General features: G+C 44.5%; 1 protein-coding gene across 1 annotated transcript; it reads left to right on the top strand.

The window, feature by feature from the left end:
• The first annotated feature begins 1,905 nt into the window (after window positions 1-1,905).
• Window positions 1,906-17,050, top strand: LOC128333319 (guanylate-binding protein 1-like). Its single transcript, XM_053268712.1, has 11 exons — window positions 1,906-2,036; window positions 3,234-3,447; window positions 4,220-4,347; window positions 6,357-6,466; window positions 7,989-8,188; window positions 8,422-8,664; window positions 9,670-9,950; window positions 12,113-12,325; window positions 13,448-13,550; window positions 13,853-14,046; window positions 15,576-17,050. Exons 2-11 carry the CDS (start codon window positions 3,255-3,257, stop codon window positions 15,783-15,785), a joined length of 1,875 nt encoding a protein of 624 aa, XP_053124687.1. The 5' UTR covers window positions 1,906-2,036; window positions 3,234-3,254; the 3' UTR covers window positions 15,786-17,050.
• Window positions 17,051-17,918: the final 868 nt, after the last annotated feature.

Here is a 17,918-nt window from a genome sequence, read left to right as displayed (position 1 = left end):
GAGAGGAAGCAGTGGGCAGTGGCAGCAGCTGGCCGGGCAGAGAAAATGATAGGCTGGCAGCCTGACCATGGCCATCCTCCTCATGAGGAGACCAGTGGAGAAGGCAGCGGAGCCTCCTCCAGGCCTGCCTACCAGCCAAATGGCAGGTTGAATGGGCCCCAGTGTGACCCCAGAACCACAGCTGCTGGGTGAGCAGGTGGAGTGTGGGCCGAGCAGCAAGCAGGTGTGTGTGTGTGTGGGGGGGCAAACAGGCAAGCAGGGGCTGAGTACACTAGCACGCAGATGTTGTGTGGGAACAGCTAGTTCAACATTAAAATTAGTGGTCCAGGAGTGCATCCAGGACCCTCCACCCTTTAGAAGCTAACGTTTAGAGAAGCCAGCAGTACAGTACCTCAAACAACACTGATGCATTTGTTCCTGGGCAGTGATCTGAACCCACATTTCAGAGATAAGCCTTTCTAGAGCACCTTGTGTGTGTGTCACACATATTATCTCAGAGGGGCACCGAGGTAATTTGTGTCTGGACCTGGGGCTCCTCACCACTAGTGCTGTCATTGCTGATGGGAAGCTGGTGGTCCAAGAGGAGGCTGCAAAAGTGCTTGCAGGAATCTGCCAGTATGTGGTAGTGGTGGCCATTGTGGGGCTGTACCAGTCTGCATAGGCAAGGTGTACCTCATGAACAGGGGCATAGCTAGGGGAGAGGGGGCCGTGTTTGCCCGGCAGCCCCTTGGAGTGAGGGAGATAATGAAGAAAATTATCATTATAGGGGTGGAGCTGGGGGGGTCCTCAGGAGTTGGGGTGTCTGGGGTTCTTTGAACTAGGGTTGCCAACTGTCCCTCATTACGCAGGATGTCCCTCATTTCAGGGATGAAATGTTGGTCCCTATGGGGACAGCGTTTGTCCCTCATGTGTTCAATAACATATAATTCAATTGCATACAGGTCAATGATACTCAGGCTCTTGATTACCACTGCATACACCTCCCAGCCCCAAACTTGTGTCCCTCATTCTGACAATGAAATGTTGGCAACCCTACTTTGAACCCATCCTCTCAATTGTACACCCGACACTAGATAGATACGGATCATCGGCTTCCTTAGGAAAGGAGGGCGCAAGCCAGGGCAGTTCCATTCACCTTGCTCTCTCCCTATCCTTTCTAAACTCAGCTTGCACATTCCCTATGGCGGATTAACATAGTAGCAAATGTAGCATTTGTTACGGGCCCACATTTTTTGAGGGCCCCACACACCTGGCTTCCAATAAATATCTCTTTCCTGCTAAATGTGCCTTTTAAGGGAAGGCCCAGCACAGCATCTGTCCAGTGGCTGTTGCTGGTGCCTACCACATTTTTCTTTTTAGAGTATGAGCCCTTTGGAGACAGAGAATCCTCTCTCCACTCTTTATTTTTCTATGTAAACCACTCTGAGAATTTTGATTGAAAAACGGTATATAAATGTTCACCGTAGTAAGTGTGACTTTGTGGCTTGGTCTCCCATATTCCAAAATATAGCAAATGAAAAAATTGAACCACTTTACTATGCAAGTAAATAATGTATGTTTTAATATTTATGTGCATTTAAAAAAATTTAGGGCCCCTTATTAACATATGCTACAGGCCCCGCACTAGCTTAATCCGGCCCTGCATATTTCTGTCCCCACTGGAGGAGGAAATTCAGAGCGTTTCCCTTAAGACCTTTATTTTGGCTCGGGGGAGCTTTTCTACTGATCTGGACACAACAATCTGAAGCTCAGAAAGTAATGCACGTCTTTGAGCGTCCGCTACAACCACAAGAGGCAAGACACCGATTCCCGGAATCGCTTCCATTTCAATGAAAGGCGGCCCCTTCCGCTTTCGGTTTCAATTCTATCTTGAAATCCAGCGCGCAAGCGCGGTTTTGTATAAGTTTTTGTTTTTCGCTCTGCACTGGCAGCAGATAGCAGCGAGTTTGTCAAGAATAAAGGGGCGCTGAAGGCATTGAACGGCACTTGCTCGATCAGCAAGCACATTAAATTCCGATTGGTTTTCCTGGAGGAAGGTAAGATTCTGTCATGCAATGTTACTACGGTTGTTGTTGCCCAGCCCTTGAATTCTGTCACTTTTTTTGCTAGAAGAAAACGGATTCCGCAGGGGTAAAAACCAGCTGGGGTGGGTGGGGTTGTTTTGTTTTGCGGGAAATTAAGCTCCTTCCTTCTGTGTAGCTCATCCCATAGATTTGCCGTATCTTCTCATTTCTGTGTTCTTTGCGATGGAGAAAGGGCTTTTTTTTTTCCAGCTTGCTTGTTTGCCTGCCCTCCAGTACTTCGAATTTGCAGTATGATTTTTATGACCAGACCTGGAACTGTACGAAGAAAAAGGGGAGCAGGGTGGAACCTGGACTCTCTTTTTGGAATGCTCTGTAAGAACTGGTGCTCTCTAGCTGTTATATTTCTGAATAATGAAATGATAGGAAAACATATTCACTGTTTCAAAATGCAATTGCATAAGATAATTGGAACTGCATACCTAAAAATGAAACTGCATTAGACAAGCATGTTACCTAGAGGAGGTATAAATACATATTACCTAGATAGAGGCTGTATACTACTAGAGTGTATACCACTTAGAGGCGGTATAAAAATATGATATAGATAAAGGAACTGCCCTGGAAACCTGGCCTCCTGCCTGCTTTATCTGGTCAGTCTTCTGTTTGCTGCACTTAGGTTCCAGAGACCTCATCAGGATAATTGATCTAGGACAAGAGTTGAGTAAAATTCCCACAGTCCCAGCCTGGCTCAGTGATGGGACCCATCTTGGCAATTTTCTGATTGATTGATTAAGTGCCCTCAAGTTGGTGTTGACTTTTAGTGACCACAAAGATAGATTCTCTCCAGGATGACCTGTCTTCAGCTTGGCCTTTACGGCCCCTCAGTGGTGCATTCACTGCTGTCGTCATCAAGTCCACCCACCTTGCTGCTGGTCGTCTTCTCTTTTCCCAGCATTATGGACTTCTGAAGAGAGCAGGATCTTAGCGTAATGTGTCCAAAGTATAATAGTTTGAGCCTGGCCATTTGTGCCTCAAGTGAAATGCCAGTCAGATGCCAGAATCTTAATCCCTGGTGTTGGGAAGCCCAACAGGCCTTTTGGTAGTCCTAATTTCCCATCCCTCTCTGTCAGTGTGGTTCTTCCACCGAGTGTTGCTGGGTCACTGGAATATCAGCCTTAGCAATGAGCTCATCTGTTTGTCCCTTTGCAGCTCTTGCACTGCTTTTGCGCTATGGCTCCAGAGATCCGCATGGCCGCTCCTGTCTGCTTCATTGAGAACAGACCTGATGGGAAACTGGTGGTCCAAGAGGAGGCTGCAAAGTTGCTTGCAGGGATCCACCAGCCAGTGGTGGTGGTGGCCATTGTGGGGCTGTACCGCACCGGCAAGTCCTACCTCATGAACCGGCTTGCTGGCAAGAGAAGAGGTGAGCGGCTTCATGAATTTTCCATCTCCCTTAAGAAAGGGGTGGAGTTTAGTGGCTTCACACAGGAGTTTCAGGCACAGGGCAGTTGGGGTCTGGTGGGTTGTACGGTAACGGTAGAAATGGTGTTTGGGTTCTTTCCTGTTTGTTTTATTTTATTGACCTGTTTCTATACCACTTTTTGTAATCCCAAAGCGGTTTACAGTATGATTAAAACAATGCACAATTAAAATACAAATTAAAAGTACAAATATTAAATATAAAAATAACATTTATTTATTTAGAGGTTTAAAAACCTATATAAAACTGTATGAGGTCATTCACACAATCCAAAACTGTGTTCTACTCGGGTTTGGGAGCTGTGTGTACTTTCAATTTTCGGTTGTGTGGAAGCAAGGGAGGAGGAAAAGCTACTCAGGTTTTCCTCCTGCCTTACTTCCGCACAATCACTTCTACCCAGGTTTTCCTCTTACCTTGCTTCCACACAACCAAAAATGGGGAGCACACACAGCTCCTAAACCAGAGTAGAACACAGCTTTTGATTGTGTAAATGACCTCAATATGTTATGACTACCCAGGCTTTCTTTCAGGTGGGTTTTAGGGACTTAAGCCAGAGTAATCTAGTAACAAAATTAGGTCTAATCCCATACAGATACTCTGAAGTAAGTCCCACTGAATTCACTGGGGTCTACCCCCAAATAACTATGTGTAGGACTGTAGCCTTAAGCTTTGGAGTTTCTCTTCACAACTGAACCACTTTTTTCTGCCCCCTCAGGCTTTTGTCTAGGTGCCACAGTGCAGGGGCAAACCAAGGGCATCTGGATGTGGTGCCTCCCTCATCCTCACAGGCCTGACCATACACTGGTGTTGCTGGACACAGAGGGGTTGGGAGATGTGCAGAAGGTGAGCTGAAGGAGATGAAAAATAGCATATCTTCAGATATGCTGAGTGGAGGTTGATGGTTACATGGATTGGTGGAATAACAGGGCCATATGTTGGAATGTTTCTGTAGCACAGAATCTGGGGGTAAGAGAGGAGCAAGCTTCTAGTCCTCATGTCTGTAGCAAAACCTCTAAAGCCTCCAAACTGTGTTTATTAAGATGCAGAAACCAGAGGGGTCTCAGTGCAGTTACAGGCTATGATGGGATGGCTACCTTGTTGAACGACCACTGCAATTCATTACTATAGAAGGGGCCAGCTAGAGTCCCCTTTGCTTGAGCTTGGGCGTGATCTTCACTGCTCAAGTGGACAGCCAATGATGAATGAAAAGGACTCGGACCACTACGTGTGCCTCCTTTAAACACCAGTTGCTTGTTCCTTTATTGATTCTGAATACCTCCTACATCTGTCCTTTCTTCCTCTCTTCCCCCAGACCAACTCAATAACACTCCTTCAAAGAACACCCTAAGTTCTCCTTTCCCATCATCTTGCCTGACAAATGTGTCTGTGTGTTTCTTTCTCAACCTGTATTTCAGTTCTGCTGACTTAAGGTTTTCTTATCTGACTTAAAGTTTTCTGACTTAAGGTCATTTCAGTTCTGCTGACTTAAGGTTTTCTTAGAAGTGTGGTTTTCTTGCAAACCACACAGCCTTTGCTGTGCTTGTTTGCAGCTTATTGCTGCTATCTTGATTAGGTCAGAGAGCTGGGTCCCTGACCCCACACCCAAGGCCTGACTATCATCATCTGGCCCCTCCCTTCTAAGAACTGATCTATCCATGGCAATTCTACTTGGTTGCAGCGGAGCAGAGGGGTGGAGTGTCAGAGAGCTGGGCCTCCTCCATTGTCTTGGTGGGGACCAACTCCAAGGCCCATGTGCATCTACGGTCACCATTGGAATACTAGCTAGAAGTTTAAGGAACATAGGAAGCTGCCATATACTGAATCAGAACATTGGTCTATCTAGCTTTATTGCTTTTATTAGTATTGCAACCTGCTTTGGCAACTCATGTTGAAAAGCAGGATAAAAAAAATTAAAGAATGGATAACTAATTCTGCTGCCTAGCCAATGTGTTGATATATGACCCCAAAACTGTCCCTATCCAAAAATAACCTTTTAGCCCCTTAGATAAGTAAGTTCTAGGGGTTAAAAAGTTGATTTGTATTAAATAAAAACTGAGATATATTGTGTTGAAAAGGGGGTTTCTCTTATTCTAGAATCTCAGTTGGGAAATATTTTGTATCGATGTTGGCGCTGAGGCATAAAGTTATATTGGAGGTTGGCACAGCAGGGAAATGCTTGACTAACAAGCAGAAGGTTGCCGGTTCGAATCCCCGCTACTACTATATTGAGCAGCAGCGATACAGGAAAGTGCTGAAAGGCATCATATCATACTGAGTTGCTCTTCAGCCTGAACTCTTAGGATAAAAGCACAAGAATAACATTCAGCTTGATATGCACAGCTCTAGCCACTGCAAGCCTCCCAAGGAGAGGAGAGCTGGTCTTTTGGTAGCAAGCATGACTGGTCCCCTTAGCTAAGCAGGGTCTGCCCTGGTTGCATATGAATGGGAGACTTGATGTGTGAGCATCGGAAGATATTCCCCTTGGGGGACAGAGCTGCTCTGGGAAGAGCATCTAGGTTCCAAGTTCCCTCCCTGGCAGCATCTCCAAGATAGGGCTGAGAGAGATTCCTGCCTGCAACCTTGGAGAAGCCGCTGCCAGTCTGTGAAGACAATACTGAGCTAGATAGACCAATGACCTGACTCAGTATATGGCAGTTTCCTATGTTCCAAATGCAAGTGCATGATTTGTGTTCAGCCCAGTTGACTCCTTCCTGTGGTACAACAACAAGCAGTTGACTGTATGCATCTAGAGCCCAGAGAGAAGATTGGCAGAGGAGACTGGGTTAAGGGAAGCTAGGGTGAGGATGGACGTTTGGGGTGGGAGGTCCTAAAATGCCTGTTTTCTGTTTCAGGGCAATACACAGAATGATGCTTGGGTCTTTGCACTGTCCATTCTGCTCAGCAGCACCCTGGTGTACAACAGCATGGGCACCATTGATCAGAATGCCTTGGAGAAGCTGCAGTATCCTTCTGGGCCTGGGTCTCCCCAGTTGGGTTGAAGGAATTGCTGGGCAGTTATAGGTGGCTATCTAGGAGCAGTGACTGATGGGAAGAACTTGGTTTGCAGCAACAGGGGGAGTGGACATTCATGCAATGCCTTGGTAGACATGATGCTGAGGAACTGCAAGGAGATGAGAAGAGACAGAGGGGATGTAGAACACTGCTTTACACTGGAGTCAGACCCTTGGAGGACAGGTCCACCAAATTTACAGAGGACCAGTCTATCCACGGCTTACTAAATAAACATTATTTATTATCTCTCTGTGTAAATCGCCCTGAGCCAGTTTTGGAAGGGTATATAGAAATCGAATGAATAAATAAATAATAAATACTAGTCTGGTGGCTATGGGCCACCTCCAGCCTCAGAAGCACAATGCCTCTCAATACCAGTTGCAGGGGAGCAACAGCAGGAGGGAGGGCAAGCCCTCACCTCTTGCCTGTGGGCTTCCCAGAGGTCGGTGGGCCACTGTGGGAAACAGGATCCTAGACTAGATAGGCCTTGGGCCTGATCCAGCGGGGCTGCTCTTATGTCCTCCAGCTCAGTCTTATTTACATTGACTGGCAGAAGCTGTCCAGGGTTTCAGGCAGGAATCTTTCCCTGTCCTATCTGGGAATTGAATCTGGCACCTTTTGCATGTAAATCAGATGTTCTACCACTGATGTACAGCACTGTCCCCTAAAGCTGTCAGGAGGCAAATGAGGGAGAAGTACCATTCAAGAGCCAGGAGTGAGGTGAACAGTTCACTGGGGCAGATTGTGAGGAAAGAAAAATGTGAACAGCAGCAGCCTGTCTAGATATGTAGGGATGGGACTTGCTGATAAGCTGGGACCCTAGAAAGAGATGAGAATGGATCCTAATACATTAAATACATTAAATACTAATACATTAAATACCATGGATCCTAATACATTAAAACTAGCAGTGTTTAAGGCCCCCCTGGGGAGAACAAAAAGTCATCTTGCCCCAGAAGCTCTCTCTCATCCACTGGTGTGAGATGTGGTAATTTGGCAGTAGAGTGAGTGCTCTCTGCACATGCTCAGAGAGCTTTTCATTGCCACCAAGCCTGTAGGGATACACATAAAGAGTCTTGGCAAATACATGCTTTGGGAGAGCCTCTGTTTCCAAGGCACAAAAATAACATCCTCGATTCCCACTGCTCATTGAGATCATCATGAGGGGTCCATCTTCGGGTGCCACCAGTTCATCTGGTGGTGGATAGGGCCTTCTCTGTTGTCGCCCCTAAGTTGTGGAACATGCTCCCCATGTATATAAGAAGATTATCTTCCTTGGAGGCCTTCAGGAGAGCTTTAAAGACCCATCTTTTTAAAAATTGTAAATTTAACCTGCTTTTAATTGGTTTTTGTTTTTAATTATTATGTGTTTTTGATTTTAATGTAAACTGTCCTGAGCCATTTTAGGAAGGGTGGTATATAAATCAAATAAATAATTTAAAAATCCATTTTTTTTCCTTAGCAAGCACCAGCTATGTTACTGAGCTGACAAAAAAGATAAGAGTCAGATCTTCATCCAGAGATTGCCGAGAAAATGAGAATTCTGCCGAATTTGTCCGTTTCTTCCCAGACTTCATTTGGGCTGTGCGGGATTTCACGCTGCAACTGGAGATAGACGGACGCTCTGTGAGTGAGGATGGATACCTGGAGGCTGCTCTGAAATTACAGCAAGGTAGAGGAACTGCAAGTCAAATGCAAAACTTATGCTCGTCCCAGAAGGCAGACTGGGATTGGATTTTTGTGGTTTGTCAGGGCTGAGATACAGAGTGACACAGTAACTCAGTGTTTTATATTACCTGGGTGCTCAGTCATTAAGCCAAAACAAAAACTTGAAACTTCAGATATTCACAATATGTAACACCAAGAATGGCCGTCCTCTTCCCTTCCTGTCTATTTCTTCCCTAGGTGACACAGAGCAAATCAAGAAGTGTAACCTGCCCCGACTGTGTATCCGCAAATTCTTTCGATCACGGAAATGTTTCACGTTTGACCGTCCAACTAGCAGGAGAAACTTGCCTCGGCTGGAGGAACTGGAAGAGGATGATTTGGAGGCAGATTTCTTGGAACCAGTGGCCTCTTTCTGTCAACATATCTGGGAGACTTCCCAACCCAAGACAATCCCAGGAGGCCAGATTGTCACTGGAAGAAGTGAGGCCCGTTTCTGCAAAATTGTAGGGCAGCCTTAAGGCATCTTCTTAGCCGGAGCCGCGAAGGACCATGTACTGATCATTCTGCAGAATGTCTCAGATTGCTTTATGTGCTCAAAGTGCACAGCAACCCACTCTAGTGTTGGTCAGCTACATCTAATGCACCTTAAATCAAGCCCCAGATACTTCTGCCTAATGATATTTAATACTAGGTCTCAAGTTGGAGACAGTGGAGCCTAAAAGCATTACTGTCTGCATTCCATAGCTTGTGTATGGAAGGAGCTATTGGTTGATTTCTACTGCTTAGCAGCAGCGCTGGATGGCTGGAGGCTGATATTCATTCATTCATTCATTCATTCATTCATTCATTCATTCATTCATTCATCTATCACGTTTATACACCGCCCCAAACTTTTGTCTCTGGGCGGTTAACAATAGCATAAAACACATTAAAATATATACAATAACCTAAAACAATTTAACAATCAATATTGATATTGCAGCTGTTGGCCCGATACGGCTCAGATGACACAAAAACCGGGCTGTGGCATAGAAGGGTAATAAAGCATAGGGACTGGCATGGTGGGAGGGAACCAATAGGAACTGACCAGGAGGGACAGAAAATAGTAATTGCAGTAGCAGGGGAGGTTGGATTTGTATCCTGAGCCATCTCTGCTTTCTGATCCTTCCCCAAGAACTGTCCACAGGTTTTCACATTCAGCCTTGAGAGCCAGAGCCCTGACTTCTAAAAACCCAAACCAGTCTTGGCCTATCATGTGTAGGACACCTGATCCCGTGTCTGGCATCTGATTCTGTTCTTGCATGATGAATCTGCAGATATACAGCATGTGTGGCCGTGACTATTTTGCTGATCTGGACTAAAAGCATTTAAGAGCTTTTTTGGATATGGAAGAGTCTCTTCTCTAGTGTAAAGGAATCCCTCAAGATGTGCATTCCAGTTCTCTAACTTTGTAATTCTGTGGTTTCACTCCGCTCCCCTTTGTAGTGCTCACAACCTTGGCGAAGAATTACACCGACGCTATCAACAGTGGGATTGTGCCTTGCTTGGAGAATGCGGTGCTGGCCCTGGCTGAGATTGAGAATGCAGCTGCGGTGCGCAAGGCCATTTCCCATTACGAAGCGCAGATGGGGCAACGCTTGGTGCTGCCCACAGGCACGGTTGAAGAGCTGCTGCAGGTGCACGCTGAGTGCGAGAGGGAGGCGACTGCAATATTCCTGGCCTGTGGCTTTGGGGACAGCATTGAACAATTCCAAGCAGAACTTGTGGTATGTGTCCTTTTTGTTCCTCATCAGACATCTGTGCCAGTGCAGTGGAAATGAGGAGAGCAGGGTTATGTTTTAACTTTCCTGCCCTTCAGTCCATAGGAAGCTGCCATATACTGAGTCGGACCATTGGTCTATCTAGCTCTAAGCAAAGTTTTTGGGGCGGCAGCATTCCTCCCTGCCGCCCCTGCCCCTGTCGTTGCCCGGCAAAAGGAGAAGTTTAGCTCACGCATGCCCCATGTTGTGGTGTGCGCGCCTGCTGAACTTGCACCTCACACGTTGCGTGTGCACGCAACGTGTGACGTGTATGGTGATGGCATGCGTGCCAGGGGTGGCAGGGAGGAATGCTGCCGCTCCAAAAACTTTGCTTAGAAGTCAAGCACTGGAGGGGTAAGTACTAGCCCCCCCGCCCTTAAAGCTACATGCCCCCAAGTGCCGGACTGCGCCTCCGTGCTTCCGTTCACATCCCTAGTCTTCACAGAGTGGCAGCAGCTTCTCCAAGGTTGCAGGCAGGAGTCTCTCTCAGCCCTACCTTGGAGATGCTGCCAGGGAGGGAACTTGGAACCTAGATTCTCTTCCCAGAGCGGCTCCATCCCCTACTAAGGGGAATATCTTCCAGTGCTCACACTTCCAGTCTCCCTTTCATATGCAGCCAGGGTGGACCCTGCTTAGCTAAATCATTCTTGCTACCACAAGACCAGCTCTCCCCTCTCTCTCCTCCCAGATCAGTGTTGCCTGACCCTCAAAAGGATAACACCGATAAGTAAGTTAGGGTGCCACTCCCCCACTCTGGATGTTCAGCAGAATTTTAGAGGTGCCTTATTTTAATCTTCTAAAAAAAAAACCATACATTGTCGCATTGCTGTTATGACAGGAGTGTTATGGCTATAAGGACTTCAAATCTTGCATGGGTTCCCAAAAGTCACTTCTCTGATTTATTTGCTTCTAGCCAAAGGCCATGGCAATCAAAAGTCAACTTATTCAAGCCATTTCAAAATAGAAATAGCCACATGTTGCTCCTAGACAAAGCAGGAAGGGACAACAGGAAGGCTGTTGGCTAGCTCAGTTCAGTTGGCAGCTGGAGTCTCCAAAGAAGGAAAAAAAAGTTTTTTTAATTGTCTGCATCTTTTTTGTTTTGTCTCTGAAAGCTGATCCAATGAGCATGGAGAGAAAGGGTGTTTTAGTCCATAAGAGAATTAGTTGATATAAGGGCAACACAATACGCATGGTGGATCTGCTACAATACTCTCCAGACCTTTTTTTAAGTTCTGTAAATTAAAACATAGAAAAAGGGAATTCCCTCTTTCTATGTTTTAATTTACGCAATTACAAAAAAGGTCTGGAGAGAAGTATTCCAATGAGAAAGAGATTTTAAAACTAAGCAATCCTGGAAAGGTAGGCATGCCACTTATGCAAATACAGGGTGAGTCCGATCTCCTTGTTCTTTGCGGGTGCCATAATAGTTGAGCCAATTTGAACTGGTTAATGCATGTACCACCGGCATGACCTTCGTATGTCTCTGGCTACATTATGAACATAGGAAGATGCCTTATGCTGGGTCAAGCCATTCGTCCATAAATCTCAGTAATGTCTAAACTGACTATCTCCAAGGTTTCAGGCAGGCGTCTTTGCCAGCCCTACCTGGAAATGCTATAAAGTAAACCTGCAACCTTCTGTATGCAAAGCTCTACCACTGAACTTCAGCCCAGCTGCGATTGGCATCCGACGGAGGTTGATGGACTGTGAGCCCTTTTAGCCCCAATCTGAATCCCAGTGACTCTGGATAAGACTTTGTATTCACTGATCATTTTCTCTGTTTTTAAAATCTTTTATAATAGAAATAGTATTAGTTAATTATCCTTTTTAAAAGCTTTTTTTACCCTTTTCGTATTAACTCGTATATGTGTGATTATTTTATTGATTTCATAAACACAATCATTCTTAGCTTTGGACTTTTTATGAATTTTATGAAATCCATAATTACTATCAGTCCCTTTAACACTAATCTGCATATGAAATTTTATGCTGGTCTCTGACCGCATTAAAGGTTGGTTGATTGAACTTTGGCCCCATGCCACTGAAGAAGTCTGTCCACACTAGAGAGGCAACACATTTCATCATTATTAACATTTTGTGTTCTGGTGCTTCTGTTGTTTTCTTGGTAGCAACAACTGCAGAAGAAGAAGGAAGAGTTCTGCAAGAGGAATGAACAGGTGTCGTATGATCGCTGCTGTGCTCTGCTTCTAGAACTTTCCCAGGCGCTGGAGGATGGAATCAGCAAGGGCATCTACTCTGTGCCTGGGGGCTACAAACACTTTCTGGAGAGGCAGAATGAAATTCTGGAGAAATACCGTTGGGTGCCTGAGAAAGGGATTCAGGTAGGGCAGGAACATGCCGTTTTAAAGCCTTATGCTTTCTGTGACACCCAAAGAACAAATACCCTGATGCTGAGGACATATCCATCCTATAGACTTAGAATGCTCCTTTTAACCAGTTTTCTTCCCAAGTTATGGTTAGAGTTCTTCTCGGGCATCAACAGCTTCCAATAGGAATCTGCCATATACTGAGTCAGACCATTGCTTCATCTAGCTCAGTATTGTCTGCACAGACTGGCAGCGGCTTCTCTAAGGTTGCAGGCAGGAATCCCTCTCTTGGAGATGCTGCCAGGGAGGGAAATTCCTTGCACCTCTGAACAACTCTACTCATTGCGTGTAGCACTGAGTAAGAACCTGGTTGCCGCCTCTTCTCCTGGCCAGCTTCAGGATGGCACTTGCTGGAGAGAGGAAAGTTCTCATCTGGGAAAATATCCTGGCAATGTAGACGGGTGCTTTCTAGCTGCTTTCTTCCCCTCTGATCACAGCAGCTGTGTAGCAGTTTTCTTAAGTAGAGACCTTATATAGTCATATTGCTGGAGATGCTAATGGATGAAGCTGGGACCTTCTCCATGGAAAGCAGATAATCTAGCACTGAAGAATGGACCTTCCAATAACAATTAATCATTATTTTTTAAATTTAAAACATTTGCATACCTTCCCAAACACAAGTCTCTGGGTGGTTTACAACAAACCAAGCATAATGCCGTATGCTTGCCCAGTGAATGGCTTGGGAGCACTAAGAAGGCAGTCCTGGTTGTTGCTTGGATGAGAGACCACGGGAAGCATCACGTCAGCCACTCTGAGTTTCTAACTGAAGAGCAGGTTAACTGGCTCCTTTTTCTTGGGGTACCCATATCTCGGTGGTAGGGCCACATGCTCTGCATCTAGAAATTCTCCGGATCACTACTGGGAGATCTCCTGTAGCAGGCGATTGAAAATATTTCTAAGAGCAGCTGCAAAGCAGAGTAGATAGAACTTTGCATGTTCATCTGGACACAAACTGCAAGTATTCACAAGATCAGTTGAACACAGACAGATCCTCTGATTTCCTCAACTCCAACCCGAAATTAACCTTGTCATTTCCATCACATAGTAAAATATCTTCTGCTTCTTAATTTCTATCAGGCGGACAAGGCTCTTGAAGAATTCATGAAATCCAAGGAGACAGTGGCAAAATCTATCCTTCAGATGGACAACGCACTGACTGACAAAGAGAAGGCAATTGAAGGTGCAGAAATGGGCAAAGCGACATTAAAACATCATACATATCATCACAGATTAAATGCCACTAAAGTTTGGTTAACCTTTTTAATTGGTGTCTAAAAGACAAAGTGTAGGCACTGGACTAATATGCCTGGGGAGGGTATCCTAAAGTCAGACTCTATCCCCGGTAGCCACCTGCTTAACCTTCGGAGCAGGGCCTGGACAGAAAGTCTTAACACACAAGTAGGAGACCGTTCGCAGTGTGCACCTAGTATGCTTTCCTGACTGTTAACAACTCATGGTTCCTCTTTCTGCTCTGGTCCTCAGCTGAGAGTGCTCGGGCCAAGGCAGCTGAACTGCAGCAGAAGATGCTGGAGTTGGAACAGGCCAAGCTGGTCCAAATGGTGAAGGATCAAGAGAGGACCCATGCTGAGCAGATGCAGCTGCTGAAGGAGAAGGTGGAGGAAGAGAAGATGAGGATGCAAGAGGAGACTGAAAAGATGGTGCAGCATAAGCTTAAGGTAACAAGGGCTCGGCCAGGCATACTATGACCAATACCAACATATTGTCGTCTTATGATGGTGGTTGGCAGCTGGTTAGCCCCTGGGCCAACTCTAGTCCCCAGAGAGCTGTCAGTGGCCCTACCAGTCACTTGGTAGGTCTATAAATATGCTATTTAAAAAAAAAAAAGAAAGTAAGATTTCACCAGACATTCAACCAGTTGTCTTAATTCCATCTTCTTTCCTAAATGCTTAAACCATCATGCTCTTAATATCCTGTATGGCTTTGTTAGAGCTTATGTAGTGGTCTCATGATTCTGAAAGAACTAAATGGAGTTTAGAATTGAATGTGCCTTTTTCACAGTACCAGTGGATCGTGATTCTTGATAAAGCTGCCAAAGTACCAAATGATCTGAGGCTTAAGCTTGCTCAACAATTTGTTGTTGTTGTTCATATTGGACCCCAATTAAATTCTGTGAATTGAGTACTGGATTAGTGAATCTGAAAACTGCTGGACATATAGGGAAGGAGGGGCTGTTTATTACATCTGTTTCCAAATTGCAAAGTGTTATTTCTACTTGGGAAGGAGACAATGGACTATGTTGATTTAGCTCTTGATACTATTTTTAGCCTACTTTCCAGTAGGCTCATGAGATCACCCAGCATATTGTGTTTGTGTATCCCTCTATCAACTTCGCAGTGCCTGGACCAATATGAACCAAATAGGGTACAGTTGTAGGGACATCTCAACAGCGTAGTTTGTGGTGATGTCATCCACCTTGATCCAAAATGGCAGATGCGTAAACTTTGGAGGCGCAAGTGGGCTAACTTGTGAAAGCGCTGAACTGATTTGAACCAAATTTGCTACAGCTGTAGGAACACATAGGGACTGGGCTTACCTCTTGATAGAAAAGGAATAACCCCTGGTCAATGCAACTGGTTAACCAGTGCCTTTCTTGAGGCTAAATGTAGTATTCTATAAAACTGGAAATGCAATCACTCTCCAGATATAGGAAATTGGATTTCTGACTTGATCACTCTAGCAGCACATGAACATCCCCTTTTTTGTACAAGAATGTGTCTTTCTAAGTATGACAAGATATTGTCTGTGTTTCTGAACCTACTTTTAATGTATGATCACTCTTTCTTTTGGGAGGGTGGGGAAACTGACTCCTTTCTCACAAAGTACTTACTTTAAAAAAAAGAAAAAGTATATATTGTATTGATGAACCTCAATACGATATTATTTTTATTGTATGAAAAAGCCCCTGAAAAGTGTGGTGTAAATGTTTGTGTCTTTTATTCCGTACTTCAAAAACAGTCCGTTAAATAGAATCATATACACTGAGGTCATTCACACATTCAGAAATTGTGTCCTATACAGGTTTAGGAGCTATGTCCCAATTTTCAGTTGTGTTGGAAGCAAGGTAAGGGAGAAACCTTGGTAGAAGTGATTGTGTGGAAGCTAGATAGGAGGAAAAACTACCCAGGTTTCGTAACCCATCTCTTTCCTCCCTTGAACATTCTTTGTATGTTTCTCATTTTTCCAGGAACAGGAACAACTGCTGAAAGAAGGATTTCAGGAGACGTCCAGAGAGATGGCGGAAGAAATCAAGAGTCTCAGGAAAGAAAATAAAACCCCTGACTGGGTTGCTATATCTTCACAAATACGAGGAATATTTGAAAGTGTGGCACCTCTGATATTTCAATATAAAATGATGTCCAAGCTTTCAAGCCAGCCAAATGCAGAGAAGAAATAGTTCCGACATGGGAAGAAGTGGGGCTGGCTGCAGAGACCTCTCTGAATGTATTCTTGGATGTATGCAAGCAAATCCAGAAGAATGGGAGCTGCATCTAGAGCTCTGCCACTGAAATTCAATTTATTATTAAGATAAGTAAATTGTGTATCTTACCTTGCTTGCTTGCTGAAGTGCTGTCAAGTCAGTGTTGACTCTTAGCGTCCACATAGATGAATTCTCTCCAGGATGATCTGTCTTCAACTTGGCCTTGAAGGTCTCTCAGTGGTGCATTCATTGCTGTCATAATAGAGTCCATCCACCTTGCTGCTGGTCGTCCTCTTCTCTTTCCTTCCACTTTCCCCAGCATTATGGACTTCTCAAGGGAGCTGGTTTTTCACATAATGTGTCTGAAGTATGATAGTTTGAGCCTGATCATTTGTGCCTCGGATGAAAATTCTGGACTGATTTGTTCTAGGATCCATTTTTTTGTTTTCCTGGCTGTCCATGGCATCCTCAAAAGTCTTCTCCAGCACCAAAGTTCAAAAGCGTCAGTGCTTTTTCTGTCTTGCTTCTTTCTTGCCTACCTTGCTTACCCACCTAAGGTATCTTGCTTACCTTACTAATAAGATGATTACTTATCTTTGCTTGTGGCTGCTGCCAATTATTATAACACATCTTGACTACAGTAAAAAGTTCTCAAATTGGTTCACATAGAATACTAAAACTATGGTTCCCTGTCCCCAAAGTGCTTGCTGAGTATTTAAAAGGGAGGTAGAGGCAGAATCAGCCTGCATTAAGAGTGATTAAACTGAGTGCATCCAGTTAATCTGTGAAAATCATTGTTAACAAGGTTGAAAATAACATTGTCAGTGTGTCTGTACCTAACCACCGTAAGGTTGCCAACTGACCAGAAAAAGAGCCAGCTGTATTCCCTCTTCTCATTATCAATCCAGCGGCAAAGGAGGAGGTGGAGCAGGGCATGCACATTGGGCAGTGGTGGCTGTGAGGCAAATGTGCACATACAGGTGTGTGCTGGATATGCTGCCAGTTAGCCATGAGCTCCTGTCTTGTTCTCTTTACCACAATTTACACTTCTCTCCTTTCCAGATACCCAAATAATTCTGAGGTGTTTTTTCCCCCTAGTGCCTCTATAAACTTTTCCTAATTCATTTCAGTCAAATGAGCTGTGTGTGTGTTTTCTTTTCTGGGCATACATTTGGTTCACTGGGTAACTAAATACTCTCATTCTAGTATGGATTTGTTTTAATAAACTCATACCAATATTGGACAGGGTTCCTTGGTTCTTCTCATTACCACTATTGTTTTAATTTTTAGTTGGTGCATTTGTTTCACTGCCCTGCTTGATGCTTGGTCCCTGCCCCTTATCTTCACTCTTCCCCCTTCTTGGAGGAAGATGAATTTATGAAAAATAAACATATTTTTTTCTGGTTGAGCAGGGGAAGTCCTGGATAGAAAAAAGATGAGCAACCAAGCAGTCCTATAGAGAAAGAAAATGGCTGTCTTACACTACCCTCTAGTGGGCACAGATTAGATTGTGCATAACTACACACTTGGAATTTCTACACCTATTATTTGTTAACATTTTATTGTAATTTCATAAACAAGCCATGCGTGCTTTAAACTTGGTTTCACTTAATGTATTCCCCATCTCAGCTACCTACCCACCCATACATTATGTTTCCATTTCAGATTGCTATTGTCTGTTTACAGCATCTAAAGCAATTCCCTGCTGAACTTGAATTTTTAAAATCTTGCTTTTTCTTCCTACTACTTCTTGTGTGTAGCCAGAGGTGGCTCAGATTGATTTAGGATTTGATCCTGAAACATATGTAAAAGATCAGCCTTCAAGTATATATGATGAAACCATGCCTCTGAGCACATGCAGAATCCATTTCCCTCAATTTGGAATAACCACAGCCTGCTGCATGCATCAACTATGACTACTATTTATATACCATCCTTCAACAGAGGTTTCCAGAGTGGTAGACACAGAAAAATAAATGATAAATATGATGGTTCCCTGTCCCTAAAAGGCTCACAGTCTAAAAAGAAACATATGGTGTACATGAGCAAGAGCCACTGGAGGTGTGCTGTGCTGGGGTTGGATAGGGCCAGTTGCTCTCCCCCTGCTGA

The sequence above is a fragment of the Hemicordylus capensis genome, chromosome 7 (genome assembly GCF_027244095.1).
Source record: "Hemicordylus capensis ecotype Gifberg chromosome 7, rHemCap1.1.pri, whole genome shotgun sequence".
NCBI lineage: Eukaryota > Metazoa > Chordata > Lepidosauria > Squamata > Cordylidae > Hemicordylus > Hemicordylus capensis.
This window is presented reverse-complemented; position numbering and strand designations above follow the sequence as displayed.

Bases quoted from the DNA above. Each gene is read 5' to 3' on its own strand.
- LOC128333319 (XM_053268712.1), top strand. From the start codon at position 3,255: ATGGCTCCAGAGATCCGCATGGCCGCTCCTGTCTGCTTCATTGAGAAC. The intron at 4,348-6,356 runs GTGAGCTGAAGG...TTTCTGTTTCAG, and splicing joins GGTTGGGAGATGTGCAGAAG to GGCAATACACAGAATGATGC. The intron at 12,326-13,447 runs GTAGGGCAGGAA...AATTTCTATCAG, and splicing joins TGCCTGAGAAAGGGATTCAG to GCGGACAAGGCTCTTGAAGA.